Here is a 17,091-nt window from a genome sequence, read left to right as displayed (position 1 = left end):
GTCCATTAATAGGAGAGCCAAAGAGTCAAATCCAAGTGGCTAAAATAGTTAAGAGCCTGTGCTTTGAACCAAGAGGCCATCACCTACTCCCTCAATGGTTCCTTGATAACCTAGCTTTCATTTTTAAGTTAAATAAAAGTCACACAATATAGAATAACTACTTAAATGTACATTTCACTGTTCTTTTGTACATACACAGTACTAAGCACCCACTACTTAAATATGTTCTCAATCTTCTCACTGCTCCCTAAAGATGAACCCCAGACTCCATCCTATCAGGAGTCATGTCCCCAACCCCTGGCGTCCATCTTTCTTTCTTTGTGGATTGCCTTTTCTGGACTGGGTGTGTCATGAAGACACACATCTCTTGAATCAGGCTTCTTTTATCGTTTGTAAGGCTAATCAGGATACAGCGTGCACCAGCAAGTCACCCCATTTCTGGTTGAAACACACAGTATGGCTTTGCCTTACGTTGGGCTCTTGTTTCTCTGTCTGACCTGCACAATTGCTTCTCACTCAGTATAGGAACTCTGGCCTGATGGTTGCCATCTCAGGAGTGGTTGCCAGGGCAACCTCCTTTCACAGGCCTTGTCCCCACTGCTATTCTTATTCACTAGGGAGCTGTGGATCTGCTACTGAGCCACAAAGTAGTCCCCAGAAGCCTCCATAGAGAAATCTATAGGGTGCCTAGAGGATGAAGAACAGGAAGTACAGGTAGCATGCTGCTGGCTGGGTACAGGAGGAAGAATGAATGAGGTCATCTTTGTAAAAAGACAATGGCATAAGTCACTTTGTGCAGGTATCAGTAAGGCCAAATGGGAGGAACACAGCTTTGCCCCAGTCTGTCAGTGGTGCTGACTTTGGATCAAATTTTCTTTCTTTTTTTAAAATTTAATTTATTTATATCTTATGTATGTGTACTCTGCGTGTATACCTACATGCCAGAACAGGGCAACAGATTCTATTATAGATGGTTGTGAATTGAACTCAGGTTCATATGGTGGCTGGGAATTGAACTCAGGACCTCTGGATGAGCAGCCAGTGCTCTTAACCACTGAACCATCAAATTTTCAACAGTCTAAAATATATACAAGGGTTGAAGAGAAGGCTCAGTAGTTAAGAGCACTGGCTGTTCTTCTGGAGGACCTATTTGATTCCCAGCACCCAGAAGATAGCTCACAACCTTTCCTAACATCAGTCCCTAGAGATTCAGTGCCTTCTTCTGGCCTCTGCAAGCACTGCACACACATCATACACAGACACACATGTGGGCAAACCAAATTATATAAAAAATAAAATAAATATGTAAATCAACAAAGATGGGGAAATTCTATACCTGAACATTTACTGAGGCAAATGAATCAATATCAGATTGGTAATACAGTTACCCATGGGAGAAATGACTCAAGGAATCCCACAGAATGGTGTCCTTCTTCGCATTAAGAAATTCAGCATGGCTGAGCTTGCCTGTGTGTACTGCAGGCATGGACACATGATGCCATCATCAGAGAAGCAAACAGCAAAAAGAAAGAGAAGGAAGGGGTGCCCCACCCCAAATCATTCTCTATTCATCTTCCTTCCTTCTGCTATTTGCTTCTCTCAGACAATGATATCATTTGTGGGCCTGCAGTCCACCAGACAAGCCCTGACATGTTCAATCTCTTCTACTGAGAAGGGGACCATTCTGAGTTCAAGATTCCTTGAGTCATTCCTCTCCCACCCCCGTAGCTGTGTTACCAATCTGATATTAGTTAATTTACCTTAGTCAGTAGTATGTGTATGTGTGTGTGTGTGTGTGTGTCAAACTTACCAGCTCAAACCAAATCAAAGCCAAACCAACCAAACCCACATACTGCATACATCTATGTCAAAACATAAAGCCTAAAATACTGACAAGACTGGGGTAGAACACTTGTTTAGCATGTTCAGGGCCCTGGGTTCCATTCCCAGCATCAGAGAAAAAAGACAAAAGAGAAACGAAGGAGGAGAAGGAAAGTCTTTATTAGCAAACACACTACAAGGCCCACATAGCTCTGCTGTGATGAGGCTCAGTGGCTGGCCTAGTTGAAACAGAGCAGAACTACAAGGGAATTTTGTGAAAGCCACAGGAAGGATTCCAGGTCCAGCAAAGAAAAGTGACTCCAGGGCACTTTTCACACACACTCACTGCACCCCAGTTTCTGTCCTCATATGCTGAGGCCCCAGAAAGTGGAAAGGAAAGTATCCTCTCCATCAAAGCTGTCCCCACAGTGCCCTGTCTCTTGTGGCCTAGGTCAGTATTAGGAGAATGGCTGGCAGGGGCTGCCCATCTTAGAGATGCCCAATTTGAGACATGCTCTAGCCATGCATCCTTAAACCAGTGAAAGAATGACAAAAACTTACGGACTGACCTCCCCCGGGGCCTGGGGCTGGATCTTGATGGCTGTTTCTGGTGTATGGGTGAATGACCACCTGATCTGAATGTCTTCTCTCTTCTCCTCCATGTGGAATTCCATCTATGAGAACAAACCACCAAGAAACAGTTATTGGATAGTTGAGCTCTTCACTTGATCCTTAATTAACTCATGTGTGCATGCATATGTGCCACGTACATGCACATTTTATGTATATGTGCTGTATGTGTGTACATACTGCATGTGTGTACTATGTCTGTATGAGGTGTGCATGTATATTATATGTATATGCTTGTGCTGTGTACATGTGCACTGGTGTTCTCTGTGTAGTCATTTTTTAAGATTTATTTTTATTTTATGAGTTTGCTGGTTGATTTTTGTCAACTTGGCCCAAACCTAGGCATACTTTGAAATGCCCACATCAGATTAGCCTATAGGCAAGCCTGTGGGGATTTTGGTTAAAGATTGATGTGGGAGAGCACAGTCCATTATGGGCAGTGCTACCCCTGGGTAGGTAGTCCTGGGTTGTATAAGAAAGCAGGCTAGCAAGCCATGGGGAGCAAGCCAGTAAGCAGCACCCCTCCATAGCCTCTGCATCAGCTCCTGCCTCCAAGCTCCTACCTTGAACTTCTACCCTGACTTCCTTCAATGATGGAATGAGATTCCTTAGTTGGATGCCTTTATTTTCCTGGAAAGACAAAATCAAAACCCTGCCCCAACCCTAACTTTGGGGAAAATTTCCTTTTTGGCAAGTTATATCAATCAAATGAAAGGCATTTGTTAGTCTTATACATTAGTTTAGATTGAATGGTCATGTCGTTTGATGAACTATTGCCTCTTTTAATCAAGAGGTCTCTCCTGTTCAAATCTTATCTTTATCAATTTTGATGATAACCATAGCCTTTCTCCTCCTGTGCAAACAAAAGCAAAACCCCTTCCCCAATGTAATACATATCCTAGTTTTCATTCTGAGGTCATCACATCTTTAAAGTATACAGGCTGATTTAAGTCAGCATTTTTTTTTCTATTATCCAATGCCTCTCCGCAACTGTTGTTCCTTTCTTATTAGCATTAAAAAACTGAAGTTAATAAAGCATTGTTCAATCTGTCTCTGGGGGTCTTTATTACCCCTTTCTGTTTATTAAGCATATCTTTTAAAGTGAGATTAGATCTTTCTATAACTGTTTGCCCTGTAGGGTTATATGGTATATCTGTAATATGCTTTATGTTATAATATACAGAAAACTGTTTAATTTTACTAGAGACATATGCTGGAGCACTGTCAGTCTTAATTTGTACAGGTATCACCAGGCCATAACTTCTAATAAATGTATAATTATAGAATCAGCCTTTTGCCCATTGAAATCCTGAATATGTATCTATGGCATAGTGTACATACTTTAATTTTCTGAACTCTGCAAAATTAAACACATCCATTTGCCAAATTTCATTTTTTTGAGTACCCTTCAGGTTACTTCCTGCAGCTAGTACAGTTTAGTTTTACAAAGAACAAGTAGGACATTTCTTTATAATTCCCTTGGCTTGTTGCCAAGTGATGGAAAAATCTTTTTTCAGACCACAGAGTTGTAAGCTAGAATGAACCCTCTCCTCCCCAAGTTGCTTTTAGTCATGGTACTTTATTACAGCAATAGAAAAGTAATTACAATAATGTGTATGAGTTGCCTGTGTGTATGCTTGGAGCCCCTGGAGGCCAGAAGAGGTGAGATGGCCCCTAGAACTGCAGTTATGAAAGATTGTAAACTACCATGAGGATGCTGAAAACCAAACCCAGGTCACCTGCAAGAACAGCATGGACTTTTAACTACTGTCCTAGCCCCTTGTGTGTGTTCCTTTAGTCACTTGTTCTTACAGACAATGGCTCAGCTTCTGCCTTGGTCTACAATGTTCTTTCAGAATGAATGTGAAGACCTCCTCCCAAACTCCTTTCCAGCCTCTCGTCTGCCCAGGCAGTCCCCCAGGCCAGGTGTCACTGACACTCTGCAGCCTTATTTAAATAAGGAACTCACTGTGCTCTGTGCTTCTCTTTCTGTCATGAAGGCATAGGAGAGTGGAGAGAGAAGGGACCCAGGACACTTGTCTTCAGTGCTGGGCATGGCCAGTGCCCGTGTTCAAATGTCTCTGGGACTATATATGGAACTCTTGCCCCTCTCACCTGAGCCACTCCAGCAGCCTCAGCTGGTCCCCTATATTGAATAGTCCTACTCATGTAGAGGTGGCAGAATCATGGAAACATGGCCAGGTCTTCATCCTGGAGCCTTATATATAGGGCCAGACATAGTAAAAGGGACTTGGTAGGTATGATTAGGGCCTGGACCTTAAGGTGGTGAGAACATCTTAATGTCTCCAGATTACCAAAAGCAATTATAAGCATCCTTAACACTAAGAGAGGCTAGCAGGAGAATGGTCCGATAGGTATGGTTTGAGGACTACACCCATGGTGACTGAGTTGAAAAAGTATAAGGCACAGTGACCAAGCAAAGAGTGAGGTGGTTGGTATATGAGCTCTTTACAGCTAATGTATAGCCAACAGGAACATAAGCCTGCAGTCCTATAACCCTCAAGGTCCTATTGAACAAAGCTATCTTCAGAGTCAAGCTGCCCCATTTTCATCATCTGTATCTGCTTGCAAAAGATCATCAAAGCTGGGCTTGCAGAATGCTGACATTTCCTCATAGGAGAGGCGGGGTAGGTTACAGGACCCTCACCCAATATCTAGTTACTTCCCCAAACCAGTTATACATAATTCTGTCCTAATTCCACATGGCCTCAGAGAGTATATAGGCTGAGAGGAACTAGAGAAGGGGGCTCTCCATTTATAGCTGTTGGGACTCATCATCCATGCTGGGTACAGACCTTACATGTTCTGAGTCATTTTCATGGTGGCTTACAGTTTAAAGATGATGAATGACCTGACTCATAATTAATAAGAACATGAGACTCAGAACTCTGTAACTCAGCATGGATGAATCCTCCCTGTGTCCCTCCTATGGCAAGAAACACAAAGTTATATCTACCATGTATGGTAGTATTGTGCTCCCCAAAATATTGTGCACTCTAATAAACAAATCTGGGGTCAGAGACAGAATAGTCACAATATTAAACACAGAAGTTAGGCAGTGGTAGCACATGCCTTTAATCCTAGCATTCCAGAGGCAGAAATCCATGTGTTCAAGGATATAGCCAAGCATGGTGACTCACGCCTTTAATCCCAGGGAGAGATAGCAGAAAGCAGAAAGGTATATAAGGTGTAAAGACTAGGAACTAGAAGCATTTGGCTGGTTAAGCATTCAAGCTTTTAGGTTTTGAGCAGCACAGTTCAGCTGAGAGCCATTCAGATATGAGGACACACAGGCTTCCAGTCTGAGGAAACAAGATCAACTGAGAAGTTGGCCAGGTGAGGTTAGCTGTGGCTTGTTCTGTCTCTCTGATCTTCCAGTGTTCACCCCAATAACTGGCCTCAGGTTTGATTTTATTAATAAGACTCTCTAAGATTCCTGCTACAACCATGAATTTCTTGTGACTGACAGCACCTACACAGCCTTACCTTTAAATGAAATGGTGAAAGCCGGACATCATACAGCTGGCATTCTGAACTGGTTGTGGAGGCAGGCCCTGCACTGACCAAGAACTGAAGGGTCTCACCCACCACATGACAGATCACCACCTGGAGAGACAGGGTACATGGGATCTTCAGAGGACAGCAAGGACAGTTCTTACCATAGACACCTTCATTTCGCTGAATAACCTAGACTTTCTATGTTATCAAGGAAAGAACTTTGAGTCTCAATCTTGGATAAATACTCAGATGCACATCTTTTCTACCGTGAAACAATTAAAAAAAACTAGACACTGCCTCAGACACTCAATTCCTGATGGATTCTCAAGATCCAAGTTCTGTCCTGCTTAAATCTAGTTGTCATGCTTTTTCCATATATAATGAAGGTTTTTTTTTTCCTTTAAAAAATCACCGTTATGTATTTTTCCCCAATGGCTGCTTTCAAATTACCAAGACAGGGCCATTGAGATGGATCACCACGTAAAGGCGCTTACCATCAGGCCTAAAAACATGAGTTCCATCTTCAGGATTGACAAGGTGTAGGCAGAAAACCAACATCTACTTGTTGCTGTTGCAGGATATTTGATCATACTGTGACATCCAGAGATGGAGTTAATAAAGTTAACCTTGAATCAGGGGGCGGAGCCAGCTACTGGCTGACTGGAATTAGCCATAGAGAGAAGCCAGAAATATGGATAGAGAAGACACACAGGAAGGAGCAGGGAAGGACTTAGAGATTTCATGGATCTGGGAAGTGTGTAGAGGTTAGCTGGTTACTCCTCTGCTGCTTATCTATCAGATTTTCACCCCAATATTTGGCTCCCGAGTCTTTATTGGTAATAGAACAACTTAGATAAACACATCAAGTTGCCTCTGACCTACACACACACACATACACACACCACACAGACCACACCACACACACATCACACCACACACAAATAATAAATGAACTTATTTTTTAAGCCCTAGACATTTGTACCCTCATGTAGAGAAAAGCCGTTTGCTGCCTTTTGCTAAAAGTAAGCCTTTAAAAGAAAATAAGTCAATGATGGACTGAGTGGGATGAGACCCACAAGCAGGCCTGTGGTGGACCACCTTGGGCTCCGAGGAAAAAGCATAGTCCTGGCCAGTACCATGACAGAGTGAGTGAGATAAGGAGACCCATACACAGGTCCAGGGCAGTCTTCCCAGGGCTCCAAGGAGAAAACATGGGCCCACCTGGCACTTTGTGGTGCTAGTCAGACTGGCACTATTATGTATGGTGTGGTATGGGAGAAAGAGAGAGAGACAGAATGGTTCATGTCCTGTGGACAGAGACATACCTGAAGAGGTAAAAGCAATGAGTAATGGCTGATGTGGGTGGCCTGATTGCCACCCAGGGCCATGTGATGTCTGGGCCTGGGCTGCTGCTGGGTCCCATGTCTGGGTTCATGGCCCTGATACAGACATAGTCTGTGTTGATGTCCATGGCTCCTGATGCCACTGAAGGCTGAGAGGATAGAGCCGTACAGAGTTTGCTCTGTCCCCTCACTGGCAGCAACACTAGAGAGAACTGGGTGGGGGACCTCACTCAACCCCTTACCAGCTGCAGCACTTGAAAGAACAGGCCCTGTGCCTCACCTAGGCACCACAGTAGAGTTGACCCTGTAGACAGGGGCCCGGGCGAGCCAGCCCTAAGGGTGTGAGAGGGGCATAGCTGGTATGCCTCCCTCATCTGTGGTGCAGTGGTGGAGGCAAGGAAAAAATGCACTCGCCCCTGCTGCCTCCAGCTGGTGAGGGAGCTGACCCTTTACCAGCTGCAACACTGCAACAAGTGGGCCCTGCATCTTGTAAGGGCCCAGCATTGGTAGTATAGCAGAAACCAGAAGCCTTGAACCAGACCAGTGACTCTTTGCAATGAACACTTGCAAGTAAAGACATATGGATAAGAGGGTTTACTGTGTGGCTCACTGCATCACACTACAGCTTCCATGATGAGATTGATTTTCCTTTTTTATTCTCTTAAATTTTATTTTATTTCATTTTGCAGGGGAGGTTGCAAGGGCAGAGGAGGGATACGAAGAGATGGGGAAATGAAAGAGATCGAGATGCACGATGTGAAAGACACAAAGAATAAATAAAAAGTAAAAGAAGAAAAAGAAAAAAGAATATGTCATAGGTATTAAAAGTAAAAATTTAAATATTAGCCAGGCGTGGTGGCACACACCTTTAAAACCAGCACTCAGGAGGCAGAGGTAAGTGGATCTCTGAGTTTGAGGCCAGCCTGGTCTATAGAGCGAGTTGCAGGACAACCAGGGCTACACAGAGAAACCCAGTCTCAAAAAGCAAAAAAACAAAACAAAACAAAAAATTTAACATGCATTGATGAAGAAAAATATTAAAGATTTATCCAGTACATAAAATTTATTTCTATACAAATAATTTCAGCATATTATTATTTTTAATGTTAGAATAATTTTAAAACATACATATTAAGTAATTATAAAATTAAATAAGTCTAACAAAAATAGAATTACAACATGAGCTCAAATATAAAATGAACTTGTATTTTAGAACAAAGTTCTAAAATAAAGAGATAAGTAATTACATCAACAATAAACCAAACCACAATCTAATAAGGCACTTCAGAGGGGTGATTTTTATGAACAAAATAATGCAATGTTTTTTGGGGAGCAGATCTTATAAGTTAGACTCCAACCATGCCTGATAGAACCCTGGGCATGCCCAGTGTACACCAAGGCTAGATGCCAGGTATTTAGGGGCTGCAGCAACAGGGCATGCTGGGTATTACACAATAGGGTGGCTAGGCAGCCTAGAAGCTGGCAGTGAGCCACTGGAAGTCTGAAGATAACACAGGATAGATCTCTGCCTTCCCCCAAGGAATAATTGACCCTAACCCTGAGGTTCACTTTGGGAGACAGAAAAGTTTTTAATTCTCTGGCGTATTTCTCAGAATCTAACACACAAAGCAGAAAGATTATGAAAATAAATACTTTGCTAGGCCTGATTCACAAGGTTCAGAGCTAGGCCATCCACCTCCTCTCTCTTCTTTTATCCCTAGCCTCCCATACACAGCTCTCTTCTGCCACCACCTCCCTCCTCCAACACACATACTCTAACATAACCTTTGTGTGCTCTGAGCCCATTAAGGCAGGTTCTGGAATCTAGGAGTCCTGAGTACACAGGCCTAGCACTAGTTTACCTAAAAAAAACTACCTTGCTTCTCAATTCTAGAAGAAACTGGTTCATCTTTCTTTCATCCATTTCTGTGACACTGCTCTCAAAAGATGGACGACAGGGACTAGTATGTCTTCCCCATCCCCAGAGTTCACAGAGGGTTGGAACAAAAACAACAACAAAAAAATGTTTGGATAAGAAATGTTGCTGATTCATGTTAAAAATAAATGTTCTATAAACAATCCTTTCTGGAAATTTTGATAGCAGAGAGACTCCACGGACCAATGACTGATTCAGGGAAATGTCACTGTTCCCAGGGCCTGTGCCTTTTACTGCTTGAAAATAAAACAACAATAAAACAGATGAGGGCTTGCTGCATCATTGTCAAGGTCTAGAACTTCTACATTAGTACACTGTACTAAAAACACTGTTGGCTTGGGGTGGGGAGGTGTGCTTTAAACCTCATAAGCTTTGGTTTCCAAGGACACATAAAGCTGCCCAACAACCATCCCTTGAGAGACACAGAGCATCTAAGTACTTGGGTAAAACTAGGAAGCAATAAGGCCAATAACTAAATTCAAGGGACCTGAAGACTTCTAGAACACAAGACTTGGAAGCTCATGATTAGCCACTTATGGTGGTCAATGTTAGCTGTAAACTTGACAGGGTCTAGAACCATCTAGGTAGAGAAGCTTCTTCCACCCCACCCGTCCCCACACACACACACTCATGAGGGATCGTTTAGATTAGGTTAGCCCTTGGGCATGCCTGTGAGGATATCTGGGTTAAATTAATTGAGGTGGACAGACCCATTATAAAGGAGACCAGTAGAGGTTCCTGGCTTGAGTCTTGAACAGCATAAAAAGAAGCTAGCTGAGCATTCATCACTCTGCCTTCTGAATGTAGATGACAAATGATCCCAAACAAACCCTTTCTCCCTTAAGCTGTTTTTGTCAGATATTTTACCACAGCCACAGGAAAAGGGACTGAGATGCCACTCACCTCCCCTAGCCCCATAACTAGCAGAATTACTAATGGGATTTCTTCAGGTTGGAAAGTCTTTTAATGGCAGCCCAGATCTTCCCCAGCCCTATTGTAGCCCAATAGCCATGCACACTGGCCTTTGTTATTGCCTCCTGTGTATACCCTAAAAGCTCATTAAACATGCTGTCTGAGCCCACCATCAGTTGTGTGGAGTAAGAAGCTGTTCTTCCCTTTTTTCTTTCTTTTTTTTTTCTTTAGACAAGGTCTCACTCTAGTCCAGGCTGACCTGAACTAACTACATAGCTGAGGCAGGCAGTGGAACTCTCCACTCTTCTGCCTCAGCCTCACATGCTGGGATTTTAGGCGCATGTCACAACACTTCTCTTAATCATATTTTTTTTTTTAAATTTAAAAGCGCTTTGTAGCTCAGCATGGCTTGTAGCTCACTATGTAATTCAGGCTCATCTCAAACCCATGACACTCCTCTTGCCTTGGTCACCTGAGTAGCTGAAATGACAGGCATGGGCCACACCTGGCTTACCTCAACATTCTGATGTGCTAGTCAAATCAAACAGCTCTCAGTGGACAAACAGCCATCAGGGGCTGAACCCCTCCCCGAGTTCCACCTCTGCCACCCAAAAGCCACAATGCCTCATTTGTTAAATGGAGAAGAACAAAATGGTTTTAAGTTGGTAATCTTCTTTACCCATATTAATGGCGATCTATGATAAGGATTAATTCCCCCAACCCACACAGAAGGCTTCGTTTTCAGGCCTCTCAACCGAACAGCAGTAAGCAGGATCCCTGTAGATGTTAGAGGGACCCTGACAACTTGCCAGCCATCTTAAAGGTCCAGAATACCCAGAGCTGACACCTACTACAGGGTCTATGAGGAGCAGAGACCTGGTAGAGAATCTAGAGCTCCCCCAAAGATGATAACTAGGCTTTCTAGTTAGCCCCTCAGTGAGAATTATGTGGCCCTGACTAAGCATAGTTTTTTGGTCCTTCTGGCTGGGGTTCCAAGTATCTGTTCTGGAATGTCAGTGCATAAATGCATACAAGCTTGCATGTGTGGTTTATGAATGTGTGCAGATGTGCTAACCCACCCAGGCAAGTGGGAAAGCCAGAGGTTGATGTTGGCCGTCCTACTCAATTGCTTCTCTATTTTTTGAGACAGTATCTCTCACTGAACCTGGAGCTCACCATTTCTGCTAGACTGGCTGGCCAGCAAACCCCCAGCCTGTCTGCCCACAGCACTGGGTTATAATGGACACGGCCACACCTGACTTCTATGTGGACTCTGGGAATCTAAACTCAGCTCCTCATGACTGCACGGTAGGCACTTTTCCCACTGAGTCATCTTCCAGCCCACCCTGGTTTTTCATTTTGTTTTATTTTGATTTTAAGGACAAAGTCTCACTATGTATCCTTGGCTGGCTTGGAATTCACTGTGTATGTAGACCACATTGGCCTTGAACTCTCAGAGATCCACCTGCCTCTGCCTCTTGAGTGCTAGGATTAAAAGCTTATGCCAGCATGCCCAGCTTTCTACTTCCTGTTTTGAAACAAGGTCTCTCACTGAGCCTTAGGGCTCAACCATTATAGGAGGCTGTACGGAAAGCAGCTCCTATAGCCTGCCTGTCTCCACCTCTCCAGCTCTGGAAGTACAAGCACATGCCACTAAACAAAAAAGCAAAACAAAACAAAAAAACAGCAGAGATTCTGGGGATGGAACTCAAGTCCTCAAGTTTACAAGGCAAACATTTTATCAACAGCCATCTCCCAAGCCAAGCAGTAGCTTTTTGAAAGGCTAATTATCATTAGTATCTACTATCAAGCTGGCACTTGCCTCCCAGGAATGAGCTTCCTAGGTAACAATAAAATAAAATAAAATAAAATAAAATAAAATAAAATAAAATAAAATAAAATAAAATAAAATAAAATAAAGTAAAATAAAATAAAATAAAAAATACACCACAGACCTGCCTGAATCCTGAGATCTTTTCTCCCCAAAGCACCCACAGAACCCTCAATGACACCATTTCAGGACAGAGGCTAACTACACTTCCTACTAAATACTGTCCTTTTCAAGGGCAAGAATGGTCAAGGTGGCTGTGGTAGGCAGGTGACAGCTTGGATAAGCACATGTCTAGGGTACTCCTGGATGAAAGAGTGTAGCTTCCAAGGGTGAAGGAGAGAGGCATAGGTTACTGGTACCACCCTGTCACAGCAAAAAGCAAAAAGCAGCCAGAGCCTGTTCACCATTTTTTCTCTTCCTTCCTTCCTTCCTTCCTTCCTTCCTTCCTTCCTTCCTTCCTTCCTTCCTTTCTTCCTTCCTTTTTTTCTCTCTGGCTTTGACACCTTACACCCACACACACAGCTCCTGTCTGGGAAATGTGCCTTGTGTAGAAGGGGAGCCCCAGATTCCTGCCAAAGTCACTGCTGTTACTTGCCAACAAGGAAGTCCCAAATCCTTTAAAAATCTCACTACTGTTTAACTTTCCTTCCCAGCTCACCTATGGTGTGCCTCCTCTCAAAACATCTAGAACTCAAAATCATGTATTATTTTTGCCTCTAAAGGAACTAGGAGCACAGCTAAAAAAAATGCATCTGAAGAGATACTAGGGGGCATTTTTCACTTGAATCACATGTTATAAGGAAGGAGCCACCAAACAAAATGGAAATAGATCCATTACCAGAGCTGACAGGTCAGAGGGCAGGCTCTGGCATCCTCAATAAGCCAAACAAACAATAGAATAGCATAGAAAGGAGACTTATTCAATGTGGTCATATTGTGAAGAGGAAGATAAAGGAAGAGGTTCAGTTACCTCTCAAGTCTGTCTTGCCCCCCTAGTGGGGGCTGAAAGGAGGTTTAGGTTCAAATGGAGGGCAAGAGGCAGGCACAGTTAAGCAGTCCTGGTGGAGGTATCATTCCACCAGCCACTGCCCTGTAACGTCTTGGCTCCCTTTCCTCCTGCAATGTAGTCTGATAAATTGTGTGAAATCCTTTTCAGGAGGCAAGTTCCTCCTCTAGCTGACATCAGAATTTTAACCTTTTCTTTCCTCAGCATGAGATTCCTCAGGAAATTGCAGTGACTTGGTATATATTGTTTTAGTACTCTGAAAGCCAAAGGGAGGGGCATGAGTATTTCTTTCTCATTAAAGTATATTTCCTACTGGATTACAGATCCATTATCACCAGTTCCCAAATCAGGTGTCTTTCTACAACCTAGTCTCACCTCTGTAAATATTCTTAAAGATGTGAGGACGATATCAAACCCAATGTCTACTCTGAAGCAGAGGGTCCTCAGTTTAAAAAGTAAGAGTTAATCATTATCACATCTACACAATTCACTCTGTATAATGGGCAACACTAACTGTCAACTTGATAGGACAAGCCACTGGGTATGTCTGTGAGGGAGTTTCTAGACTAGATTAATTAGTTTCTAGACTAAGGTGTTGACCCTGAATGCGGTCAACACCATCCCCTCAGCTGGGGTCCTGGAATAATAAAGGAAAAAGCCAGCTGAGCACCAGCATCCATCTCTATCTTCCTGAAGGCAGATACACTGTGACCAGCTGCCCCCATCTCCTGCCACCATACCGTACCTTCTCCAACACAAAGAACTATAAACAAACCCTCCTTCCACTAAGCTGCTTTTGTCAGGAACTGCTTTTGTCACAGTAATGAGAAAGTAGCCAATGCATCCTGTCTGCCACTGAATCACAATCTATAGACCTGAAGGCTTATTTCATAAGGAATTTTCCCAGGGTGCTAAAATGAAAAATTCTGGAAACAAAATGGCAGCCAACTCCAAAGCATGCTGGGTAGATGGGGTGTGCTTGAACCACACTGGTTCCCTGTTTTGGATTCCAACTCTCACTCCAGCCATGCTTTCTGCTCATATCAGAACAGTATAAAACTAAAAAGGAGACAGGCTTCCTGACATTACTTTAATTCAGGGGGGATTGTGACACTGTAATATAGCGTCACAGAGAAGCATCTGTGTATAAGTCTTCTCCCTCAAGGATTCTACATAAAAGACATGGAGAAGATATTTCCTTTAAAAGGAAGGCTGAAAGGAACTGGGTCTTTTCCTTGCTGGCACTTAGTACTTCTCATTAAGGGACAAGTCATTCTGTCATCTATCCAATAAACTAACTGATCTAGCAGCTTCCAAGGGTCATTTCACCATATGCCAATACCCAATCAGCATGTTCCTTCTGGGCAGTGACTACAGTGGCACCCAGAGGGTGGGACCTGCCAGGAGGAGCTTTCACCTGCCATGGGAAGATCCCACCTCAAAACAATTGCACAATCTATTAACATTTTAGCATACATACCAGGTTAATGGCAGGACTGGAATTTCAAGTCATACAAAGCAAACAAAAAGATCAATGGAGATTTCTTTTAGGAGAAATAAAGACAAATTCGCTGAATTCACTGCCCTTGCAAACTAGAGAGGAATGGACAGAGCAGGAGCCACAGTGCTCCCCAGGGTAGAAATAAGTGCACACCCCCAGCTGCACACCCTAGGTGGCTGTGGCCTCCCCACTTTCTATGCTGTTTGTTACTATGGTTTCACAATCTCATGGAATGCCTCATTTTTTGTTGTATCTCCCTTTTTCAAATCTTCTATTGACAAATGTGGGTAGGTGCGAGAACACTGTGCATAGTGGCCAGAGTACCACAACTTGGTAGCTCTGTTCTTTGGCCAAGTGACTTAACCTCTTGTCTCAATTTCCCCTCTGTCCAATGGCACTGTGTCTGTCTTCTAACAGAGGAGTATCATGAACCCAAATGAAAATAAACACAGCCTGGGCCCATCACACCCAAGGTCATCACAGGTATGGATGTTGTGGGGCCCTATGGAATCCTGCCCCTGCTTTCAATGTCCAGCCCAATCGGAGAAGGATTTGCAAATGACAAACACAGACCCTGTGGCCTGGAGTGAGGAGCAACCACCCACCCATTCCAACCCAGCTGCCTGTCTGGGCCTTTCCTGAATGCTGGGCAGGCACACACTTTTATTTAAAACTTTAGCCTAAGTTGGTCCTTATACCATTTAGGAACTTGGGCTTGAGTCAATTAAAGCTTATCACAGGGCACCAGGCCCCTCATCCAGAAAGGTGACATCATCTGCAATCTTCAAGGTTGGCTCTAAGTGTGACCACTGCCGGCACTGGTAAGTTTTCCAAATACAAGTTACAGCAGAGTTCTCAGGGTACAAGCTGGGCCAGCAGACCTAATAGCCTGACTCAGCTACATGCTCCAATACACCTATTAAAGTGACAAATACTGATAAAAAAGCAGAGAAAGAAGTATCCACTGTGGCCATATTTCGAAGAGGAACCAATAAAGTGTCCAGTGGTCCCAAGTCTATCTGCAGGGTCCTGACATGAGGGTGATGTTTAAATAGAGGGCAAAGGGTGTGTTACAGCTAAACAACTGCTTAAGGTGCTGTTGCATCCATCACTGACCCATCACTGTCTTAGCTTCAGTCTCTCCTGGCAGGAAGTCTGATAAACTGTCAGCACTGTGTGAAATCTCTTCCTGAGAAACAAGTTCCTCCTTTGATGTGCACTAAGCTTTAGCCTTTCTTTTCCCTGAGCACTGGATTCCTGGAGAGGTTTTAATTCTTTGGGCTTCATTGTTTCCCTAGGCTGACAGTGGACAAGAGGGACACCAGTATCTTTTTAGAATTCCTCCTCTTCTGCCAGGGGTTGCATTATGTTTAAAACAACACCCATCCCACTTGTTAAAGGAATGTGACTAAGTGGGTGGCCAAGGTATTGTAGGGCTGATCTTGTCATCAGGTTTTGCACCTAGATTGTCAAGACACCAGATGGGGAAGCCTCTGTTACAGCTGAGAGACACAGGAGGGCCACATTGCACACTGTGGAGGACAGACTGGCTCCAGTCCACTCTTGTATGGAAATAGAGCCTTGTGTCTCCTGGGTGGAACATTCTAGAGCAGACCTCTCCCAGTATGTGAGGAAACAGAATGTAGTTAGGAACTAGTTCCTCTGTAAGTATGTAATTAAGTCTAAGAGAAATCACCAGTTGGTACATGCTGAGACTAGCCGAGGAGGCAGGAAGGCCTCAGGAGAGAACAGCCCAGGCCCATTACAGCAGGGCCAGGCTTGTGCCTGAAGGAAGTTTCATCTAACAGGATGCCCCTTGAAGAGAGTTACCACAGGAAAATGCCACCACTCTTCAGGGCTTGCTGTGGGAGATAAACAAGTGTTTCTTATGGACTAGAGACAAGTGGTGTCTGGTAGTCCCTAGACAGCTTTCAGGTGGGACTGATCAGAAAGACTAAGAGGTCAGGGAAGTCAGAGAAATGGAGGTCCAGATCAATGAGCAACTGAACAATAATCAGTCATTCAGAGTGCTGAAGCCTCCATCCAAGTTCAGGTGAAGAAGGGGGGTCCTGGGAAGAGCCATATCCAGAGGGTCCTGGGGGCTATGCCTACTCTACATACATCATGAATACATTTTTTTACTTGTCTATAGCTTCATAAACTGGAAACAGCACAAACTGTGTTCCTGGGTTCTGTGTGCCATTCCAATTAACTGTCGAACTAAAGGGGTCTTAGGATGTGGGAGGCCAGCTCCCACCTTTTACAGGGTTCCTATGAGGAGAGAAAAATAAGGAATTTGTAGATAGAAAGGTAACAGAGATGAGACAAACAGAAACACAGGATAACTTCGAAAGGATCTGGATCAAAATCCACCGGCTCCTTCTGTCTCTTCAAAAGGGCTTTTTATAACAATGTCAAGGGGTGGAGCAAAAGACCTCCTGCTTGCTAGATCAAAGCACACTGCACAGCCAAGTGCAGACCCTTCCAAACACCTGGTAACCAGGCACAAGGTCAAGCCGTCCCCTATGCAGCCCTGCTGGGTAAAGCAAGCTCAGATCTCACTAGAAAATCTATGTGGGCTCCTATACTGGG

General features: G+C 43.8%; 1 protein-coding gene across 1 annotated transcript in view; it reads right to left on the bottom strand.

Moving 5' to 3' along the window:
* The window catches only part of C2cd2 (C2 calcium dependent domain containing 2), a 69,354-nt gene that overhangs the window by 37,298 nt on the left and 14,965 nt on the right, over positions 1-17,091 (bottom strand). Inside the window, exons 3-4 of the mRNA XM_059277546.1 lie at positions 5,959-6,078; positions 2,391-2,495 (exon numbers count right to left, since the gene is read on the bottom strand). Of these exons, the coding sequence (XP_059133529.1) occupies positions 2,391-2,495; positions 5,959-6,078 (225 nt within the window). The remainder of the gene's footprint in view (positions 1-2,390; positions 2,496-5,958; positions 6,079-17,091) is intronic.

The sequence above is a fragment of the Peromyscus eremicus genome, chromosome 12 (assembly GCF_949786415.1).
Source record: "Peromyscus eremicus chromosome 12, PerEre_H2_v1, whole genome shotgun sequence".
Lineage (NCBI taxonomy): Eukaryota > Metazoa > Chordata > Mammalia > Rodentia > Cricetidae > Peromyscus > Peromyscus eremicus.
The sequence above is the reverse complement of the archived record's forward strand: the minus strand, read 5'-3'. Positions and strand labels throughout refer to the sequence as shown.